Source organism: Sitophilus oryzae, unplaced genomic scaffold, assembly GCF_002938485.1.
Source record: "Sitophilus oryzae breed Bouriz unplaced genomic scaffold, Soryzae_2.0 scaffold_1442_pilon_pilon, whole genome shotgun sequence".
In the NCBI taxonomy this organism is placed as follows: domain Eukaryota; kingdom Metazoa; phylum Arthropoda; class Insecta; order Coleoptera; family Curculionidae; genus Sitophilus; species Sitophilus oryzae.
In genome coordinates this window covers 7,133,123-7,148,672 of record NW_022146107.1, presented here as the reverse complement: position 1 = coordinate 7,148,672, position 15,550 = coordinate 7,133,123, and the positions used below count along the sequence as shown (strand labels likewise).

Sequence of the window (15,550 nt, the reverse complement as noted above, 5' to 3'; positions counted from 1 at the left end):
AATATAAACATAATTTGCTTTTGAATAAAAATGGTGGTAAAAAGTGGTGTCTCACTATTGGAATTACATGTACAGTACGTCTGTCCGTTCTATAGCTACGGGGTATTCGTGTGAGGGGAAACGATATTCTCTCGATGTTTTTCGCAAAAAATTAGATCATAATTCTCGTCTCTCAATAAAAATTCGACAAATTTGCAAATAGCCAATAAAATGAGTGGGCGGAGCGATTTGCGGTGCCGTACTCAAGTCGACGAATAAAATATATTGTTGTTTATTTAAATGTTTTTTGTCCGCATTCCTTTCATAGACACAGATCCAGCAGACGTACTGTACATTTTCTTGGCAGTTGTTGGATCAGTCTTACGGCAGTAAATTATAATTATATGGCAGAGAGGCAGTCTTCTTCGCAGTCATTGGCAGTTAAATAATATTTTGGCAGTACATATACATTTTTTACCCAAGTGAAACACCCCTTGGGCTATTTACTTTACAGTACGTTCCTACATCTAAAACACATTTTGCCAACACTTTAAAATGGTGAAATAAGCAATGCTAACCTTTCAGAAATGTTTCTCTTTTAGAATACTTACATATACAGTCGATATACATCAAATCATTCATTACCCGTACATGTGTAATTTGAGCTTTTCTGGGCTGCCTAAAACAAGAATTTTTAAATAAGAAATTGTAAATACAATAAGAAATTCAACTTTATGAGACTGCTTTCCATTCAATTCACTTCTATCTATAGAAAACAGAACATTACTAAATTGAATAGTATTAAATATATAGTATTGAATAAACTAAATATCTTAGATATGTATCGGGTGGCCAAGGGCCAAGGGTGGTGTATCTCAGAAAGTACTTATCATATAACTTGGAAATTTGGAAAAAAATTGCAATAAATAAATCGACCAAGAGAAATGTCCGCATGTGATGGCCAATCAGAAAACAGGATTTATCTCAAAAATATGCAGGTGAAGAGGTATTTTAAATATTGCTATTGTAATAAATGGAAAATTTGTTTGATATAAATATTGTAATTTTTTTGATATAGCAGAGTAAGGGCTAATCGATATCCTGAATTTTGGAGTTGCGCTATTGCGTTAGTGTCTGCCTAACAAAAGGACTTATGTAAAATATACATGGACCGGTTATCTAGTTGTCTCTGACTCGGCTTCAGTTCCAACACATTACAGGTATAGGCGACAATCCATATAGTCTTTCATATAGTAGTTAATATATACCGGGTGTTGCATCGTCGGACGAGACATAGGAAATCCCATGTAAATTTTAATGGGGTCAATTATTGGCTTCCCTAATTATTTTAGAGAATAATTCTATTTAGGTTTATTGAAGAGCACTAAAACCCACATTCAAAAGAATAACTTTAGATATTTTTGATTAGCCCGATTACGAGTTATCGCCGATTTTTTTTAAATATTTCTCCTTTATTATGGCTCTGTATTTACGTATGAGCACCAGTCAAGGTAAAAGATAACTGTCAAATGAAGTTGTCATTTCAGAAATTTACCATAAATTTACCTATTTAGTGCTTTATTATTATTGAAAACTCATTCCTACATCGGACATCTTAAAGATGTATTTATAAATACAAATTAATATGAATTAAAGTAAAATAAAGTAACCAATTACAAGGTTAATTATAGTATTATTACAATATTCAATAACTTATTAATTTAGGTACTATTAAATTGTTAGAACTTTAGATTTAAGATGTTCAAATATTCCTCCATCGACTGCCAGACAATAACCCAGGCGATCATAAAATTCTCTTCTTACATTCGCTAGTTGGTAAACTGAAATTCTATTGCATTCGGCAGAAATAGCATTTTTTAACTCGTCTAGATTTGGGTCTTTTTTATCCTTGTATATCATGTTTTTTAAATGGCCCCAGAGAAAGAAATCATTTGGCGAAATATCAGGAGACCTTGCTGGCCAATTTACTGTATGATTTAGGCCAATGACGTTTCAGTTAAAACTATTGTCTAAATTTTCCCGAACAGCCAGGGTACTATGTGCCGGGCAGCCATCCATTTGGTACCAAACTTCCTGATTTTCCCTAGCGGCATCATGTAAAGCAGGTAAAATATGATTTTCGAGTAGTTCCAAATAATATTCTGCATTTAAATTTCGCGTAAGAAATAATGGCCCGATAATATTGTGTCCGAATATCCCTGCCCAAACATTTACTTTTTGTGGATATTACGTCCTTGTTTCGACAAACCTGTGTTGGTTTTCTTTGTTCCAATATCGATAATTTTGAACATTGGGTTCATTATTTAAGGTAAACGTGCATTCGTCAGTGAAACATATGTTTTTTTAAAAATTCCCTATCCGTGTTTGCTCTTTCCATCATATCAAAACAAAACGCCTGCCGCCGTATTTCGTCCCCATCTCGTAGCTTTTGGTGCTTTTCATATTTGAAGGAATAGTATTTATGTCGTTTCAAAATTCGAAACGCTGTAGTGTGATCTATTCCTATTTCATCCTCAAGTTTCCTTGTGCTGATCTTTCCATCGTTCTCTTCCACGCACAATAAAACTTCCAATTCGGTATCATTTCTTGCATCTTCTCTTTATTCCTGCCTTGCTTCACATCTGCAGTTATTTATTAGGGTATCTTTGGTCTCAAATCTCTGGATATTCCTTGCGATTGTAGATTTTCCAGGTATCGGTCTATTCGGATACAGAGCAGCAAACATGTCCGACACCTTTTGATAACTATTTCCTTGATAATACCATTTAATCATCAATACTTTTTCTTCGGTAGTGTAATTCATGGCTAATATTTTCGATGTAGGTATGAGTTTTTAATAATAATAATAAAGCACTAAATAGATAAATTTCTGAAATGACAACTTCATTTGACAGTTATCTTTTACCTTGACTGGTGCTCATAAGTAAATACAGGGCCATAAGAAAGGAGAAATATTTAAAAAGAAATCGGCGATAACTCGTAAACGGGCTAATCAAAAATATCTAAAGTTATTCTTTTGCATGTGGGTTTCAGTGCTCTTCAATAAACTTAAATAGAATTATTTTCTAAAATAATTAGGGAAGCCAATAATTGACCCCATTAAAATTTACATGGAATTTCCTATGTCCCGCTCGACGATGCAACAGCCGGTATACATATATGGTTAATTCAAACCAGAGTGATCCTTTACAAAAAAGCAAGTTTAACCTTCCCCCACCACTTTATTCTATGAGATAGAGGAAAATACGATATATAAAAAAAAATACAAGTTTCGCATGGATTACAATAACAATATTTAAAATGCCTCTTCACCTGCATATTTAAAAAAAATCCTGGTTTCTGATTGTAGTTTCTGAGATGCGGCCGGCGTCCATTCTTAGTAGGCTACCCGGTATAAGTATATGTTACGGGTAATACGCGGAACTAGCTAATTCACGAATTTAAGCTTGATTCATGCATCCGTTATACGTTGATACGATGGTCCGACGGTACTCCGGTTGGTCATAGTGTTTTCGCGCCACTTTTCATCTGTAAATATTTTACTTCAGCCCGTCAACGGACCAGTTCATACGATAACGGACGTTTTGACACTTTTTTGCCAAATTTCATCTAACCCATATCTAACCTTAATAAAAATATTAGTAAAATAGCAAAATCGTTATGGAAACGAAAATATAAAATGACACCAACGTATATCCGATAAACGGAGGCATGAAAATGCAATAAATTTAAAATCTGCGTTATTTTCTAACCAATCAAAATCTTTAAATTCTACCAATAAAATTAATATCGTCGGACAACAGATGCATGAAAATCAAGCTTTAACCGGCTAGAATGCGAGTTAACCAACATAGTCAGTTAATAAACATTTTTTAAATATGTTTGCAAATTATCCGGTTAGAACGCGAATTATATAGTATGATTGGTTATATCTTCGCTATTTCGCGAATTAGCCAGATAATATGTTAAGCGAGCAATTATTAATATCACATTCATAGGCGTATGCAAATAACGAGGTGCAATTTTATTACATAAATTTTATTTACAAAAAAAAATAGAAATACTATTTATTTTGTAAAATTAAACTGATAAATCTTTGGTAATCTAGGAATTTCCAGTCTTAAAAATAAAACAGAAATCAGGCAGATTCTCTTTAATTTTTTTACCTCTCGAAGTTTTTCGCTATAACGCACCGTTTTCGAGTTATTTACATTTATTCCCAAAAACTACCAAAATTCAAGATGGCGGCCGATTTTTTTTGATGACGCACACATCGGACAAATGGGGACTTTTAGTATGTTAATAAGGGTTACTAAGGCTAACTATTTTCAATGGTCGCAGCTTTCTAAAAATTTTTGCAAATTCAAAATTATTTGCACTGGCCTAATTATATTATGGCGCGCTCTGACGACTCGCGTTCTTGGCAAGTATTTTTTATTGGCATACAGGGTCTAGCGGGAGTGCGGCGCAGCTCCAATAATAAATATATAACTTAGAAATTCTGTATAGATGCCCGTGTATACCCTGTATACTAATTACAAATATTTGTCAAGTACACGAGTCGTGAGAATCCGCCTTTATAACAATCATCACTGTTAAATAGCCGGAAATACCACTTTTCGTAACTGCGATTTTAAAAAATTCTTCATTAAAACGCATCTTTAACTTGCTTAAGCTTTCTATATTGCTGCCCATGTTGACAATGAATACAAAACTAAACAATTTATACGGTTGCCCTTGGGTAGTTCGCGTTTTAACCTGGTCCTTGTGGATAATACGCGGAACTAAAACCAATTTCGGTTTTATCCATCGCATTTAGCTAATTCGCGATTTAACCGGATAATTCGCGAATTAACTAATTTCGCATATTACCCGTAACATATATACTGTTGCGAAACCAGCCCTGCCCTAATATAACCTTCTAAAATCGCATCGATGCAGAGAGACCGCAATGATTTACGAACGAATGGAATACACTAGAAATTCTCGAACAAAGCAGCCTTCTCTATGCACCTAATTGTCTAACCTCGATAATTCGGGTCTATTTCGCTTAGTATTATTACAGCGCTTTCAGATGGAGCGGACCCTCCGTCGTGTTTTTTCAAGATAGCCGTTGGACGAGCATACGTGACCCATGTGAAATTGTTCATATAAACTAATGGTACTTGCTCGAAGTCGCGGACGGTCCGCTCCATCTGAAAGCGCTGTTATTATTGTTTTAACACTCGGTTTGAGCTATCTCAGTTGCATTTTTGATAGCGACGCCAACGAGACGGTATAGAACGTGAACACATTATTGTTTTATTGTTTTTTTAACAACTGTCTCTTTTTTCGCTCAAATTGTAGATTGTATTTCAGTTTTAATCATCTGCTGATGATGCTAACATGGTTAGCGAAACGCGCGTCCCGTGTAAAAGTAAAAGTGTTTTGGTGTTTTGTGGTGATTTAGTGTTTTATTTTGCTGTGTAACACCAAAGGTTCCAACCCCCAACTGCCATATTTGTTTTTATATTTATGTTGTAGTTTATTTTATGTCTATGTTTAAGAGGTTTTCTTGCATGTATGTGAGCCATACGATAAATAAATATTGTTTTGTGGTTTTGAAATACAAGGTTTTATGCCAGTGGACTGGTCTGGCTTCCAAGCAGTAGTATTAAAAACTCAGTATCTACTTCCAACACTACTTGCATATAGTTAACTTACAAAGTACAAATTTTACATTTCGAAACGCAAAGTCTCTCTCATGTGAACAAAACCGGGCGATTAGGACGGACAAGTGTAAAAGTATCAATTTAAATCAATGCGACCGTGCTGGTAGTAGTGGTATCCGGTGCAAACCCGGCGGGAATCCGATTCTTAACCGGCGCCGGCACATGTGAAAACTCACACAAGATTCTATGCACCTCAACATCGGGTAACCATCTACCCGGTTCCGGCGTGTGTGCAACGGATCTAAAAGAAGCGATGCCTAAGAGCCGTTGCACACACGCCGGAACCGGATAGACGGCACCGGCTACCCGGTTTCACTATGACCTTTCACACTAGTCCGATTTTACACCCGGCTTGAGCCAGTACAATTGCATTTTTGATCGCGACGCCGCGCCGACGAGACGGTATAGAACGTGAACATATTATTGTTTTGTGGTTTTGAATCGTCGCTGTCGTTATTAGAAAAGAAAAGCAGGGAAAATCATCTTTCAGTTTGATGCAAATTTCTCTCCATACTTGTATTCGTACTCCATACTTGTTTCGTTTTTGTATTTTTATAAATAGAAGGTTTTATGCCAGTGGACTGGTCTGGCTTCAAAAAGTGGTATTAAAAACTTAGTATCTACTTCCAAAACACCACTTGCCGTCGCTATAGTTAACTTACAACGTACAAATTTTACAAATTTCCAATAATGCGAAACGCAAAGTCTCTCTCATGAACGAAACCGGGCGACTAGGACGGACAAGTGTGAAAGCGTCAATCTAAAACAATGTACTACTACGAGTTCGGACCGGACGGCGCGCCGTCCGGCGACCGTGCTGGCAATGGTGGTATCCGGTGACAATCCGGCGCGAATCCGATTCTTGTCCGGCGCCGGCTCGTGTGAAAGCTCCCATAAGATGCTATGCACCTCATCGCCGGACGGCCGGCACCGTCTATCCGGTTCCGGCGTGTGTGCAACGCCTCTAAGGCGGGAAGGGGACAGAATCAGTGTCGATAGACGCACGTGTATCTTATCCCGCGCTAAATAAATTTCTTAGATAAACAGTTGAAAATAAGTTTATAAATAGTTTTTATTGTTTGTTACTTAGTGAAAATAAGTTGTGTTAAATAAATTACACTTTAAAATTATACACATGGAACCAAGTAAAAACGCCACAACAATACATTAAATAAATTAGACCAAAAACATATTATTAGATCTTTGAATGGAAAACATTTAATGCAGTTATCAAATTTAAATACTTACTCCTTACTTTCCCTGAATCCTTTAAATAAATAATGCCATTTTTCCAATAGTACCATCTTATAGAATGTATCATAGTAATGATTAAAATCTCGAAAATTTAATGGAATTTTGCTTGCTGGTGGATCGTTAATAGGTGGACTAATATCTATATCAACTTGTTCTACTAGCCAATTAGGAGACCAATGAACAATTTTGTGAACAATATCGTCAGTGCTATAGTTTATTAAATGTCGATTCGACGTATTTTTTAGAGTAGCAGTGGGGACATTAGGATACATTAATCGACTAGACAAAGTTTCTATAGTTGATATTGTACTATAATTTGAGTTCGACCTTTGTAAATTGGTGTTTCTTGTAGTAGCAGGGGTTTTAAAATTCATATCACTACTTTTAGTTGCTTTGCTTGTAGTTTCTATAGAAGATTGTGGTAAACTCTGACCCCTATTAGATGTTGTACTTGAAATATGGTGTGCGGTTTGTACAACATTATTACCACTACTGTGCCTTAAATTATATCTGCCTTTAGTATTACCTCCAAACGAATTGCTTGGTGTAGTGTCACTAATTCTAGTCAAAGGTGGCAACTTAGGTAAATCTATTGGTTTCAATTTATATGTTGGTGATTTATTTTGTATTGCAACTTTAACTAAGGAAGGTTCTTCACATAAAAATGAGCCCCGATTTGTTGTTGCTTGTGGCATTACTTTTACTGTAGAAATATTATCACATACTTTCTTTGCTATTTTATTTTTAGCATTACTTTCTTCTAATTGCTTAAGTTTCTTACGTCTCTCTTCTCTAATAGCACTTTTTGTTGATTTGTCTATTTCAAGACCTGATCCAGAATGTCTTTTTTTCAATTCAGATTGGATACTCTTTGAGTCGCATTTAGATAACAAGCCAGGGGTAGTTATAGACGCTTTTATTTTTTTCTTATTCTTAGATTCTTCTAATGAGTTCTTCCTTTTAACCATAGCACATTTATTGCTTGCTTTAGTATCAACCTTCACTGACAACTTTCCTGGTGATTTTTTGTTTGATTTTTTATTTCTATGAGATTCATCCACTATATTATTTTTTTTTATGTCTAGCTTATGACAATCATCTTTGGATGGGCCTACCATTAACTCTTTACTTGTCAAATAGCAATTATTTTCTGTATCTTTTGACTTACTTGATATATCAGGTTCTATAGCATTTTCTTGTATATTATCTAAATCATCCTCTAAATAGTCACACATCTCTTGCGTATTTTCAAATCCAGAATTCTCAAAATCATTTTCCAAGTCAACTGGTACTTGATTTAAAATTATTTCGTCATTGCAAAAGTCCATTTCAGCCAATTCCCTTTTAATTTTTTGGAAATTATCATCTTGTTCTACTGTTTTTACTTTTTCAGACATTTGGAAAATTTGACTACATGAAAAATCATCATCATCATCGTCAGTCACATCAATAACAATTGATGCATCTTTACATGTGGAAAAACTGTTTGAAAAAGATCTGTCACTTTTATTAATATTACTGTTATTAGAACTTCCAATAGGTGAAGAGAGTAAATTTTCTGAGCTTCTTTTATGGTCTACTTCTTCATTACGACTTAAGTTGCAATTATCTTCAAAATTTACTTTCATTTGATTATTTATCTTGTTTGTATTACTTTTAACCAAAGAGACTAGTAATACTTCGTCTAACACATTCTCCTCAACTTTTTCAATATCAGGCATATTTACATTTGTTTTATTTTCAGTAGTTCCCAACTTTTCTATCATACATTTACCTTTGTTCTTAATTTTGTTTAATAATGAACTGTCTGAGGATTCCTTATCTGTTAATAAATTATTTTTTAGTTTAAGAGGCATTTTATTTTGCTGCATTGTTTTAGCGTCTTTAAATATCTTATTTTTAGACTTTAGGTCTACACTTGTATCACTTTTTCTTCTTAAATTGTTGTCGTTGTAATTTTTACCACTATTTTTCAAATCACTTGATGCATTTTGGCAATTTATTACCTGTTTAGCAAGAAAACTGTTATTTAGTGCATATTTTAACTCCTTATATTCACTAATAAAGTCAGTACTTTCATGTTTTCCTTTATTAAAGTCTGTACTAGGACTATTACTGTTATCAGTGGTAATATTACGGCTTAAAACATCTGAGCAAACATTAGACAGGTTGGATGTGGTATTTCTCTCTTTTGAAATATTGTCCAGAGAGATTTCACTATCACTATCATTAATATAGAATACATTTTCTTCACACTCATTATTCAACTCTAAACTACCATCAGTAATAACATTGGTTTTGCTCTCACCCTTAAACTCTTTCATTCCAGATACTGTTAGTTTTGAAACATCTTGATTTTCACCTAAATCCACACTTGTCTTATATTGAAATTTATCAGATTTTACAGAATCTCCTAAATTCAATGATCTAGGTGAGCTTCCAAACAAATTATTTAAAAATTCCTTTGGTGTTTCTAAGATTGAACTATGTAATCCTATTTGACTATTAGTACTACTATCTATATTTTCATTACTTGGAGTTTCAACTAGATCAATTATGGCAACAGGTTTGTTTTCAGATATACCAGTCGTCGAGTCTACTAAATCTATCTCTACTGGTTCCTAAGACAAATTATACATAATAAATGAAAAGCAATTTTATATGCTAAATGACACAATAACATTTTATTGTTACTTACCAAGGGTTTTGGTACTTCCATCAAAACCTCAAAAAATGTATTTCTATCTTTTTCGTTTTCAGCTAATTTTTCATGAGCTAGACCAAAGCTCACAATATCTCCAGGAAAAACTCGATGTTGAACATATACTTCAATTTGTTGGCCATTAACAAATGTGCCATTAACACTCTAAAAACACAACAAATTATTCAAATACAATTCTTGTATTACATATTTAACGTACCTTTAAATCTTGAATAAATAGATGCCCTTCTACATTTACAAGAAAAGAAGAATGTGTCCTCGAGGTTTTATTACTATTCAAAATCACTTGTGCAGTGGGACAACGTCCAACTCTAAAGTTAGAAGTATCAACTACAAACAATTTGTTGGTGCACATTTGCTTAAGAAACCATTTTACTTGTATAGCAGACACAATTACAGACATGATTAATTCAAAGGATAAGAAAAAATCCTTGATAAGTTGATTGAAAAAAACAATTCTTGCTAGTATTTCTTGTGTTCTTTTCTTTCTAATTACCTAGTTTCTATTCTTCTAATTACTTATATGACTATATATTTCTTATGATTAAATAACAAGCGTTTCAGTAAAAATGAACATCTTTCGTTTACCGAAAGGTTTACCGCACGTTTACCGCTTTCAGAGACAACTTGAATGACAACAAACAACAATGACAACAATGACAATCAACAAACAACAATGACAATCAGTAAAAAATTTCTCAGAACTGCGACTGTCGCCAGCGACACGACAAAAGAACCAATCAGATTTGTACAAAATTCAAACAGCTGTCAATTTTAAATTTAGTACAGCTCCCATTGGTCGTTTGAAGTGTCAATCAGTGTCGCTGTCGACACGACGCAGTTCTGAAGCCCCGTTCTCAGAACTGCGACTGTCGCCAGCGACACGACAAAAGAACCAATCAGATTTGTACAAAATTCAAACAGCTGTCAATTTTAAATTTAGTACAGCTCCCATTGGTTGTTTGAAATGTCAAACTGTGTCGCCCGCGACACGACGTTGTTCTGAGAACGGGGCTTGTGAGAACGGGGCTTCAGAACTGCGACTGTCGCCAGCGACACGACAAAAGAACCAATCAGATTTGTACAAAATTCAAACAACTGTCAATTTTAAATTTAGTACAGTTCTCATTGGTTGTTTGAAATGTCAAACTGTGTCGCCCGCGACACGACGCAGTTCTGAGAACGGGACTTTAGTTATTCTATGAGGGTGCAGCCACACTATCCTAAAAACGGCGTATCGGCGTAACCTTAGGGCGTAACGGCGTAATGACCTTGAATAGATTTCCAGTAATTCTATTGGCTGAAACATTCATCTGTCAGAAATTTTATCTGTCAAATTCATCTGTCAAAAATTTCAGCCAATAGAATTACTGGAAATCGATTCAAGGTCGTTACGCCGTTACGCCGATACGCTGTTTTTAGGATAGTGTGCAGGGTTCGGAAAACTACATGTTACTTTTAAAAACTACATAAACTACATTGCATGTAGTTAATATAGTTTATGTAGAGGGCGTAGTTTATGTAACTTATGTATGTAACTTTCAAATGTCAAAGGTTTGAGGTGAGGTTATAATCAGTTGAGGCTTTAAAAACACATAATGTATTTAAGAAAACAGGAGAAATATGGCTTTAAGTATAATATTTACATCATATTATCTCTATTACACCTCGTACAAAGGAAAATTATTCATAATATCAATACATAGTTTATTAACGTAGTTTTCATGTAGTTAATGAACGGGAAAAGACGTAGTTTTTGAAGAAAAACTACACGTAGTTAATCAGGTAAATTACGTCTTAATTAACTACTTCCGAACCCTGATAGTGTGGCTGCACCCCAAATACATTTAAATTTACATATACCGCGGCCTCCCCATAAGAGCAATGAGAGAATTTTTGTCCCAGGATTGAAGGACAGAAGATCGAGTTTGACATAAGTCCATCCTTGTTCAGTAGCTGGATGTAATGCACATGCGCCGAAATGCTACTTTTCTATTGGCCGAATGGTGTCGAGATGGGTTATCGATTTATTTTTGGACGCGTCGTCGGCGTTTTGTTTTCAGTTTGGACTTGGGCAGTCGCCATTAGTGTTTTCTCTAACTTTCTGTGTTTTCCACGTGTACTGTGTTTTCGTTTGTATTTTAATCTTTGTGCGTTTATTGACAATTTTGTGATTTAGTTTTAAAGACTTTTGCTGTAGTTTAATTAATAGAACAATGCGAATGGGCTACTGCTTTTTGTGTGGTAGAAGCCAACTAACCAAATTAATAATAGAAATTTTTCTCGATGTTCGTTTGTTTCATGAAAGCAAAATCAGAAATGAAAGGGATGTTAATATAAGACAAAAATATACGAAACTAATTTTATTCAAAAATCAATAATTGTTAAAAGCATTATATTTAGTCTTACTATTTTAAAATAAAAAAGACATTATAATGTAAAGACTAAAAATAGAGACTACATAAGGCTAATTATAATGCTTACACAGTTACACACAGACTGTCTTATTGTAAATTATTATTGTTTTTTTTTCATAATATAAAAGAGTATTTACAATTAATGCAACAATGTAAATAATTATATTTTTTGTATCTAGCTTGATTTATGTATAAACTTAATATGTACGTTATATTTGTTTAATAAAAAATATGTTAATAATAAAGAATTACTTTTGTTTCATTTTAAACCAGGACTGATGTTGATTATTGATCATAAATACATGGGCAGTAAAAGAAACAATAGACAGTAAAAAATGTACTGTTATACTTTGTTTTGCTGCAATTTTTAAGTCGAGTGAAATAGATATGCAATTTGTACTACAAAGTTTTTAAGACAGTTCCTTAATTGAGGTTTTACTAAATTATTTTTTGAATTTTAAAAAAAGTGAAATAATGCAATTTGTACTACGAAGTTTTTAAGACAATTTCTTAATAATTGTGGTTTTACTAAATTATTTTTTGAATTTAAAAAAAAAATATCGTACCTGTCACTTTTTTTCATTCGTTTTATTTAATAATAATTGTCTAACACAACAAAGTCTACTTAGAACGATATGATATAAATATAAATGAGTTCATTAAAAAATGGTCTGATTAAAATTAGTACCTAAATAAGCAAAAATTATCCCCTCATAAAACAAGAAATTAAGGAGTTCAGTAAAAGGATTGCAACTATATATTTTATTCAGTAAATTTTCATAATAGTAAGTATAAAAGCACAATCTCTAAAACGACAATATGAATAATGTATATTAAGATTTAACTCGAGTTTCAGTGAAAAAACTATATTGATATTAAAATATTTTAATACCTTCAGAATACTAATTACATACCATAAAATAGGAGTTTTTACGATGCGGAAGCCTATCTAGAAAAAGAATTTTAGAAATCAGCAATGGGATTCTGTAAGCTCTGTAGCAAGAAATTTCCTATCGAGCCTATGCTATTTGTATACGATTGATGAGTCACTAGACAGGGAAATGTTTACAGAATCGCACTGCAGATACCTATTACGCTACTAGGAGCCCCCCATTGTGAGACAGATATAAAATAATTTTTATATACCTATTCCATAGCCTATTTTTTTAAATGTCTGTAATCTTATTTTAACGAGTAGAAGTATTGCACCAGCATCAAAATTAACACTACTTGTAAAAAACTGTTGCTCCTTGAGTTTGTAATACATATAAACAAAATAAACATTCGAAAATAACTAAATCGAAGATATCTGCAAACTTTTGGTTGAAAGTGTTTTGCCATAACATGTTGGATACAATTAAAATATCTCAATTGACAAATATGCGCATAATGTTACATTATCAAACTTATTTGATTTCAAAATATTTAACAAAAAGCTTCCAATTTTTCGAAAGATTTAATTCAATTAGAACGTCTTTAACCTCAACTTAAAATAAATAAAACCAAAACAAAACATATCATATGATTTGGAACTGTCCAATCAAAGTGCTTACAGATCGAGCAAGCGCAGAAAACCTCCTCCCGAACAAGGATAGACTTATGTAGGAAATGCATTGACATTCTATAGCCATCCTTCAACATCGGGACAGGAATTTAAGCGGTACTCTCCGTATATTTTATTAAAACGTATTTGCTGCACCCTGAATGACAACTTAAAGCTTGTTTCATATAAGGTTTGTTCTCACAACTGTAAGAAACATATTTCCAACAGATAATCATGCGCAATAGGTTAAAACGCGTTCGCACAGAAATGTTTGATTGGTTTCCAATCAACAGTACGCTGTTCGCACAGAAAATTCTGATTGTTAGCTGACAGGCAGACCTGTTCGCGGATCTTTTGCAAGTAAAGTATCCGGCGCATGCGTATTGCGACCCGACGTCATTAATTGGTAAACTTAACCTACAAAACATGTGTTGTTTTTGTTTAGTGTTTTATTCTTCAAAAAGTAAAGAAAAGAAATGAGCGATTTAACATCTTCCAAAGAATCTGAGGCGTCTGAATTTTCGGATACGGACACAGACCTAGAAGAGCTGATGGAGGAACGGGTCAGGCCCAAGAATCAGAATTACAAAACATTAAAACATTAAAAAGAACAAAACCAAAAACATTAAAAGATGTCTTTTGCTAATTCCCTGTTCGTTTTCTTCTTTATTCGGTATTACGTAGGAGTTAAAATTAGTGGTATTATTAGATCAAAAAAGAAGAGTAGGGGATTCGCTGTTCGCACAGACAGTTTGAAACATGTTTGAAATCGACAAGAAACTGCATTATTTGAGATCTGCGCATTAACACCGGTTTGGAAGAAGTCACAAACATGTTGGGAACACGCTGTGAGAACAAACCTATAGACGCGAATTGCGATTTTGCGAAACTGCTCTCATTGGTCCAATTTTACTGATCATGGCGGCGCTGTCAGAAATGTTAAGATTTTGGCGATTCGCAAGATTTAAAATTTGGGGGGCGGGAAAGTTAAAGTGTTTTCAACTTTTTGCGAATATTCGCGCGATTTTAAGGTACGCGTTTGCGCAGAATGGTGTTGTGATCCGGTTATCGATTATTTTGACGACGCTGCCGCAAAGTAACTGAAAGCATTTCTCCAGTTGAAATGGGTTCTCGTACATAATATGTTTTTGATATATATGGCGACAATTTTTCAACTTCAACCAAGTTATCAAACTCCTATACAGACAATCTGTGAAAATTCCTAAATTTTTTCTCATTTTTCTTCCTTATTTTTTGAATTAAACTGCGACAAGCACCTTGTTGCTTACGAAATTTGAATATTTCACATGTCCCAAATGGCCCATAAATGACCTATAAACCTGTGCTATAAACCCATTCTCTTCTACGTTTTAACAATAAGTAAATGGCAATTTTACACCTTATTCTATTCCAATCCCACAATCGTAATCGATATTCATAATTATTAAACAAATTTAAACTCATATTGTATGCTATAAAATATAAAATAAAGATCGTAAACACGAATAAATATGTATAAAACAAATTAAGTTATCTCAGGTTATGATTTTTTTTTGGTAACTTTCAGTGGAGCAAAAATGAAATGTCCCTGAAAATTCGCGACTGTATGAAATAGGTCCAAATTTTGCGAATATTTTTTGGCGAATCGCTTTTCGCAATTCGCGATTCGCGTCTATATGAAACAAGCTTAAAGCCCCGTTCTCAGAACTGCGTCGTGTCGACAGCGACACTGATTGACACTTCAAACGACCAATGGGAGCTGTACTAAATTTAAAATTGACAGCTGTTTGAATTTTGTACAAATCTCATTGGTCCTCTTGACGTGTCGCTGGCGACAGTCGCTGTTCTGAGAACGGGGCTTAAACTCATCTCTTTTCCAAGGTCTCTTTTCAACGTTCAGCCC

General features: G+C 34.0%; 1 protein-coding gene across 2 annotated transcripts in view; it reads right to left on the bottom strand.

Annotated features, from left to right (window-relative positions):
* Positions 1-10,366, bottom strand: part of LOC115877189 (probable helicase senataxin) — a 35,129-nt gene extending 24,763 nt beyond the window's left edge. For both annotated transcript variants that reach the window (XM_030893348.1, XM_030893347.1), the window contains exons 1-4: positions 9,887-10,366; positions 9,664-9,831; positions 6,960-9,586; positions 591-658 (exon numbers count right to left, since the gene is read on the bottom strand). In XM_030893348.1, coding sequence (XP_030749208.1) covers positions 591-658; positions 6,960-9,586; positions 9,664-9,831; positions 9,887-10,090 — 3,067 coding nt within the window. In that variant the 5' untranslated portion in view covers positions 10,091-10,366. The remainder of the gene's footprint in view (positions 1-590; positions 659-6,959; positions 9,587-9,663; positions 9,832-9,886) is intronic.
* Positions 10,367-15,550: the final 5,184 nt, after the last annotated feature.